Source organism: Micropterus dolomieu, linkage group LG12 (assembly GCF_021292245.1).
Source record: "Micropterus dolomieu isolate WLL.071019.BEF.003 ecotype Adirondacks linkage group LG12, ASM2129224v1, whole genome shotgun sequence".
NCBI classification, from domain to species: Eukaryota; Metazoa; Chordata; class Actinopteri; order Centrarchiformes; family Centrarchidae; genus Micropterus; species Micropterus dolomieu.
In genome coordinates this window covers 31,142,897-31,151,337 of record NC_060161.1, presented here as the reverse complement: position 1 = coordinate 31,151,337, position 8,441 = coordinate 31,142,897, and the positions used below count along the sequence as shown (strand labels likewise).

Below are 8,441 nucleotides of genomic sequence, written 5' to 3'. Positions count from 1 at the left end.
CTATTTGTACTGTACACATGGAAACGTAGTATCAGGCCACTGAAACCAAACATTTTTGAAAACCCCTGCCAGGGTGAAGATTTTAAGAAATGCTGATTGCAGTATTGTCGTGTAGACAATACAACCAGAGTTTTTGCCTTACGACGTAAAAGTGCGTGCGCCGCTATCTGCTGTGTTTGATGTCAGATTGTGCGCCACTGTCTGCTTTTGTGTACGATATTATTAGACACTCATTGGCAGACATGGCTTTACGGTTAGGGTTAAATATATTTATAGTTTACTTTGCATGGCTATGACATGTAATATTCGTATTAGTACATTTACTTAAGTTAAGGATCTTTATATTTCTTTTACCACTGGCCATTTATTACGAATAGAATCAACAAAATCTCAGAAAGAGGTTCATAACAGATATTGTAAGACGTAGAAAGAAAGACAATTTTAATAATTCAGATTTTAGAAGTTGCCCAGTTTCAGAGTATGTATTGATCTACTGTGAATAAGACAATATACACATCTTGACTTGATCTAACATGAAAAAACATCATTAATCATCAATTTAGGAAAGTTAAAGGAAATAAAAGGTTTTGTTCAGAAGACGCTCTAAAGAAATCTGAAGAAACTGTTGCGCTGCTCTTTCTACTTTTTGCTGTGTCACATCATGAGTAGCTCACAACAGCTGTCCAAAGTGCATGAACTTTCTTTTACACAGTCTATGGCATGAAGCGGATATTGCCTCATCTGTTGGACTGCCCCCTTTTTAATGTGGTATTAAATCATTCATTCATCAAATCATTAGTCAGGACATTAGGATACACTTTCCTGACGAGTTTCCTGACATTAACTTAGCTCATGACACCAGAAATGATGGCGATGTTTTGCATGTATCTAATTATACATTCGTTAACATTACATTAACATAACTGAAGTGTTTATTTGTCCATACTGATAGTAATTATTCGTTAGGCTACTGTTGAAGTAACTTGTGGTAATCCTACCCATACATAAACTAAACTAGACTTTAGCTTATAAAAGTAGATTTTGCTTCAGCACATCTTTAAATATTGACATGTTGCCACATACAACCTTGTTGAAGCTAACGTGCCCTCTGCCAGCAGACTGTGGATTCCGTTGTGTTTTGTTGTGTTGATCGCCATGACAATGCGTGTCCATGAATTTGGGAGGGCAGCTCTTCTGAGGTTTGTTTGGCAGTTCAAAGAAAAAGTTCAAAAATCAACACTCAGCAGAATCTCTCTCTGAATGATCATCCTTGTGTTTATTTTACTAACTGTGTTAAAGTTTCTGTTTCCATAAAAGCAGCACACTGACATCTGTATTCAGAGAGACAATATATTTTATTATTAGCCCCCCACGGCCCTGTCCTACGCAGGATAAGCGGTTGACGATGGATGGATATTGTGTTAAAAATATATATATATATTAGATTTCACTGTTTATGTTTAGCAACAGCTTCTCAAACGTGTTGTTTACTGTACTTGTTATCTTGAACGCACCATCCAGTGACGGTGACGCTCAAGCCTTTGGAGTTTAAACTTTGTGAATACCTGCTGCCGTGCAGTCTGCTGACGCGAGCTTAAAGAGCCGCTAGTGTTTGTAGATACGACGTTATTTTTCCTAAGATCTTTCATGCTTGTTTCCAGGAGAAAGAACAGTATCACCGTTTACGTTTTGATGATGCATTATCGTCTTTTCCTGTTTTTTCTGCTGACTTGTTGCGCAGGTAAGCTTGTAACTTATAATAAATTTTATGTTATTGTTTTTTTTATATGTAACTGTCTTTTAAAACGCACTATTTAGGCTACTAAGAAGGGTTTGTCTACAACAGGCCACATATGAATGTATCGCTGAAGTTATTTGGGTTAAATGAGTTTTATCTGTTTGAAAACAACCCAAAAAGTTGGGCTTATCTGTGAAGTGGTGATTTATCAAAATGAGTGTTGCGTCAAACCACTGAGTGTTCGTCACTCTTTGATATTTGAGCAGCACATTTTTGCTGATATCATGTAGCTGACATACGATCAATCTGATAAAAAATATGTGCACCTGCTTCAGGAATGCATTGTTTTACATTTACAGTGGTGGAAAGTAGCCTACTTTCACTCAGGTAGTTAAGTACAATGTTGATGCTTGTAGGCAACTCGAGTATTTCAAGTCTTTGCTACTTTATACTATTACTCCACTTCATTTATCTGACAGCTGTATGTTATGTTATGTTGTTATTTTTATACAGGAGATATAAAATGAATACGTTTATGAAATACATAGTGTGTGTGTGGGGGGGTGCATCTTCATAAACTGACTGAGTGAACTGTAGAGTAACCTGCAAATGGTAACAATGCTGCTGCTGCTGCTACTCTAACTGTGCATATTGTCATTTTAATGAGGCTGAACTACATTCATTATATCCATTATGTTCTCTACTGTCCTTTGTATCAAGATTTGTGCCAAATATTGTCCATAAAAAGTTACAGCTTCAATCTTGATAAGAACTGAAGATGAAAAAGGTTTGTGTTACTTGATAATGTTTAGAGAATAAAAATCACAGTTTGTTGACTAACACAAACTGATGCATGTAGATTTTGTTCTGTTTATGTTATGTTTTTCATACTCATGTTTATAGTTGTATTTCTGTGAGGCTGTGTGTGTTAATTTAAATGTCATTGTTGGCGATCTCCTGGGACACTATACAGCATGTAGGCTGTTGAAATCTGTGTATTTGTATTTCTACTATGCCAGTGCTGTACACTGATACCTGAAAGCAAAAACAAATCGAAACAAAAATGTTGAATATATTTATAGTGGTTATATAGTTATTAGGACTTGAGACTCGACTTACTAATACCATTATTTCTACTCATCTATTCTGTCTGCTGGTGTCATGTCTGTTTCCCTGATGTTGTGTTTCCCCTCACCTTAACCTGACCCAGCCAGTTGTCTCTGCTGCACCTAGCACACTTTGTGCCTCTCATGTGTTCGCTACTATCGGGATCACAGTTGTAGACATCCAGTTCTCTGAAAGGTATTTCCAGAACCAGTTTTTCCAGATTGCATCATGGCAGCTACCTGGATAGCTACTAGCTATATAGATGTTCAGTCTTGCTGCCTCACAGTGTTCACCACCACACCTGATCATACCAGAGTGTGTTTGTGTGTCAGCGGCAGGATTTCAGGAGATTAAGTTTAAGTTTTGCTCGACCCACTGTTTGAAAGGAGAAAGAAAGGCAGTCGGCCAAATGTTGAACAAGTCTTTATTTTGGTGTTCCAGTTAATCAAGATTCTTCCATCAATTCAGGAAAGAAGGGGGGTGATGGGCATTATCAGGAGTGTGCACGCCATTATGTGGTGCCTCCCATTTATGACCCAAGATATTGCAGAATCACTGCGGGTGCTCCTTTTGTTATTATCACAGTAGACACGTGCAGCATGGAGGGAGAATGAATCATAGCGCGCAAACAGTTAACTAAACTTTATCACTCCTGTCAGTCAAATTCAGAGCTGGGAAAGTACAACATAGCTAAGGCGCAGCAGAGACGTCATGAGATTCAATTCAAGTTTTTTCAGGTGGAAATTTTTGAATGGAAAAACACCAGCCATAGCAAGATGTGAGATATGTATGTGTGTGTGTGTGTGCTTTAACTGTCTCATAAGTCAAGCAGTTTATCTTTCAAGAGCATTTATTACCTGTGACAACCTCAAATGAGGTAGAGTTTATATGTTGAACAACATTTGAGTTGTGCAACATCGGGCAAAAGGCGGGGTACACACTGGACAGGTCGCCAGTCCATCGCAGGGCCACACATAGACAAACAACCAGTCACACTCACACCTAAGGACATTTTAGGATCACCAATCAACCTAGTCCGCATGTCTTTGGACGCCAAATCACAATGTAAAGTCCTGAATGCTGCAGGGGATCCAAACAAGATGATGAGTCACAGCAGTGACAAACATGCTTTTATACAGTCTATAGACGGGTTTCTGTGCAACATCATCATCAAGATGTGCATGCAACTAGCAGCGCAGCGCTGTCTCCGCAGCACATCAGTTTCTAAGGCATATCTAGCAGCAGTGTTGGGCAAATTACTCAGAAATTGTAATGAGTTACTTTTTACTTATTACTCATTTAAAAAGTAACTATTACTTTGCTTATTACTGGATATTAAAAGTCACATTATTCGTTACGTTACAATTACTTTCAATCACCGCACCCCACACTTTAGTTAACTTAAAGTCACTTAAAGTGACGGGAAACCTGTTCAGTAGCGCATATTAGAAATTAATCCACTTTACTCATGCCGAACAGAAAACACTGCAGCCTCAAAGACCAGAGGGCTTGACATTAACTTTTTTGCTCACTAGCCAATGTGGCTAGTGGTTTTCCAAAGTTACCAGCCACGCAGCATTTTCACAAGCCATATTTTTGTTGTTGGAAAATTACGTTTTATATGATTAAAGCTGACAGTGGCACGATTAAATTGACGTGCAAAAATGTACTAGTATTATCATTAGCTCTGATAATGTTGTCCATTAAGATAAGAGTAGCTTCTTATTGTATATACTAAAAGTGCTGCATCAGAAACACTGTTTTTCACTGCATTTATTTTTAATAGCAGTAAATACTGTAATACAGAGTAGAAAAATTATCTGCATTAGAAACAATGGGCAAAGAATAAAGATTGTTTTATAAGAAAAAATCCACAATTAAGGCAACAGGATTAAAACTTTATGTAGGCCTTTATGTCAGTTTTGGGCACTTTGGATTGTTTGTTTTCAATCTGCATTTCCTCAGAGCTCTGACAGGATTTATGTTCATCATCATGAAGCTCTGGTCGCTCTGAGTTACCGGAGATACGTATCTGCAATAATCTGCATCGGTCATTTCAAACACAGATAGCCGAAATGATCAATTAATTTAAAAATGCGCTCCTTTGGCTCTGATGCAGCCGCCTCTCTCAGTCTGTACTCACCACTCTGTGCTGGAGCAATGTCCTGCCCACAGTACCAACTGATTGGTTACAAGTCACGAGTAATAGCCTCACATCAACACTGTGCGGAAGTAGCCAATAGAACAAGCAAGCCACCACGCTGCAGCCCCTCCCGTCTCAGCAGAGCCCCACAAATACACGCGGACCGAAGTAAGCGGAGATCACTGTGGATTACACAACAATTACACAACTACGCCCATTACTGTAAGTAAGTCTATGAGTAACCCACTTCTAGGCACAATAACTTTACATGTGGTTACATGTGTGGTGTCCAAACAATAATGCTGCGATGATGTGTTGAGAAGAAACCCGCTTGACACTGTTCTTGATCATAAATGTTTATTACATCAAGGAGTTCAGCTTCAATTACAAGCTTTGCAGCAGCTTGGAGAGTGACCCAGCCCGATGGCCACTCTGTCTCTCTGTACATCAAACACAGCTTATATAGGATATGTGTAGGTATCTGTTAGGTACGAGAGAAGGGTGTAAGTCTGCAAAATAAAGCTCAAACCCATAGAAGGGTACAGTACTATTCTGAGGTAACAAAACAAGGGTTAGAGGTCAAATTCTATAGAAGGGTTCAGTCCCTACATAACCACCAATCACTGCTCTCCCCTTAGGAGGTCACTGACCCTCTGTCCTGCTGCTACAGTGCTATTTTAAACTGTTATGAGTCAAATGCATATATATTGGACACCACACATGACATCAGTGTCACCAAAATAACTTGCAATGTGTATGATATTCCATCATGTAAGCAAGGTCTACAGTGATTACAAGGTTTTTTTGTTTCATTTCTTTCACATGTTTTACGCGCAGCCTGTGCGTCGCCACGATTTAGCTCGTAGACAGACCGGTTATTTGTAGCCCACTTTTAGTCAAAATGGTCAAAAATTATTCAAAATCTCACGTAGCCTACTGCGATGGAAAAAAACACTATTAATAATTTTTGACCATAGTGTTTTTTTCCATCACAGTAGGCTACGTGAGATTTTTGATATCCCATTATTTTTGCAACGTCAGTAATATCTACAAGATATTAAGTGTCATTAAATTGACATGGTCTATCTTTAGCCACGATTTAGCTCTTATTTGGACAGGCTACGTGTAGTCTGCTTTTAGCCCAGTTTTCACCCATGCAGCTGTTGAGGTACATGACATCATTTCATCAAATGCAAGTAAACATTTGAAATATTTAATTTAAATTATTTTTGCTGTAATGTTAAAGGTTCAGTGTGTAAGTTCTAGTGACATCTAGTGGTGAGGGTTTTGAAATGCAGTCCCCCTACCCTACCCAAGCGAACAGTATAGCTACGGTGCCTGAGACAGGACAAAGATGTCATCTATGAGATAAAAGAGATTTCCAGTCAAGAAAATAGGTTTCTTTTAGATATATTAAGAAATTATATAAATTATGTAAAACCATATGTTTGTTAGAATATTATTGTTACTTTTTCATTAATAAACAACAGCCACATGAAGGAAGTGCTACATGATGTCTCATACTCCTGTAATACATTATTTTACATCTCTGGAGGGTTGGCTTATCTGGACTAACACACCAAAGTAAATTCTCAAACACTATCACATCTAGTGCATCAAGTATGACCACTGACAGATAACAGGACAAGCCTCACTGTTATAAACCACATAATAGCCTATATGAAGTTTACAAAGGCATAGTCAGTTGAGGATCAAGGCTCCTCTCACTTTGCTAAATTAGATAAGCAATCTGCAAATATTACCAAAATGTATGATGTCTATGAAGATTCTCAGTCATCCAGGTCATAGTTAAACGACTAGTCCTAACGAACAGCAGTATCGTATCCTGGCAAACGACCCCACTGATGTTAAATAGCTGAGTTTCCCTACCAGTCAGTCAGAACTAAATAAGTCCTTTAACCTTCGTTGGATTACCAAAATGTCTTTTATTTTTTGAAATACAACAGAAACACAAAGTCGTACTGACAGCCATAATTCAGCTTGTGGTAAAATGGTGCAATATATTTAATAGGCATCTAGCATGTGAAAGTAAAAATTACGTATTTGTGTGCACAGTGGGAAGCAATATCCAATAATGTTTTGTTAATGCAAATTTATTATTGGTCACTTGATAAGCACACAGTTTTGTTACATTTCACCATTAGCAGTAAAAAGAAATACATGTTTTCCACCAGGGCAGTAAAATGTGAAGTTTAGTTGCTGATCTGAGCTTCCCTGCTGTTACAGTTTCATTACCAATAATATTCATCAGCTGTTTGTCTCAGGAAGGCAACGGCGCATTTCTGTCAACGTAACAAAGCCAAAACAGGCTGGAGAAGAACTACATGAAATTACAATCCAAATACATTTTTTTTCTACCAGCGCAGTTAAAGTTTAGCTGCTGATCTGAGCTTCGATGCTGGAAGCTGCCGTTTTATTGCCAATTAGTGATCAGCTGATTCTCAAGAATGTAACATGCAAAGCCAAAAACAGAGCGCTGGAGAGAGAGAGAGAGTAACTACATGAAATGAATCCAACTAACATGACACCACAAGCCAAAGCACAGTGCTGGAGAATAAACCAATCCAACAAACAATAAATGTTTTTCTACCAGGGCACTAAAGGTTTAGCTGGCTGATGCTTCCATGCTCTAAGATAATGTTACCGTTTTATTGCCAATTAACGTTACTGGTCAGCTGATTGTCTCGCTAATGTCACTGGCAAAGCCAAAACAGGCTGGAGAATAAGTAGGCGCCATGAAATTAATCAATATTTCACACCACTGACAGGGGAAACATGGCTCTTTGTTCCCAGGAAACTCAACAAACGTAACCTATTGGCCTCAGGTGAAGATACCAACGATGGTCGTTCAGTCTTGGTCACCGGTAGTTCTAACGACTGTCGTTACAGCAACCAGGAACACTAACGAAACAGCAGTATCGACGACCCTGGCAAACGACCAAATAGCTGAGTTTCCCTGCCAGTCAGTCAGAACTGAAGAAGTCCTTTGGATGAGGGACGAAACGTCTTCCAGTATCTTCAACCAAGTCCAGTTGCCCTTCATTTTAACCCTCGTTGGATATGGCTCTTTGTGATCATGGCCAGCTTCTAGCTAAAGCTCTCAACCAACAGTTTTCATTTGCATCACTAAAGTCTGACAAACAAAGTTAATTACCTGTCCAGCAGAAAACAGACAACTTCAGCTCTGCTTTGAAAACATCTGTCCCACATTAACGTTATAGTCTTCCATCTGGAAAATCCACAAAATCCGTGATTTCTGCCGTCAGCTGTCTGTCCCGACTCCGTCTGGCTGTCGGCTCTCGTGCTAAATAACACGTGTGCTCCTTCAGTTGTCCGAATGTCACTTCTCTTCTTACTTCTAAATAAACTTCTAATTAATATTATTATTAGTCCCTCTTCTTCTTCTTTGTACGTATTCAATGTAGTGACAGG

The 8,441-nt window shown here is 38.8% G+C and overlaps 1 protein-coding gene across 1 annotated transcript in view; it reads left to right on the top strand.

The window, feature by feature from the left end:
• Positions 1-1,481: 1,481 nt before the first annotated feature.
• Positions 1,482-8,441, top strand: part of LOC123980342 (butyrophilin subfamily 3 member A2-like) — a 43,068-nt gene continuing 36,108 nt past the window's right edge. Inside the window, exon 1 of the mRNA XM_046064680.1 lies at positions 1,482-1,741. Within this exon, the coding sequence (XP_045920636.1) occupies positions 1,648-1,741 (94 nt within the window). The 5' untranslated portion in view covers positions 1,482-1,647. The remainder of the gene's footprint in view (positions 1,742-8,441) is intronic.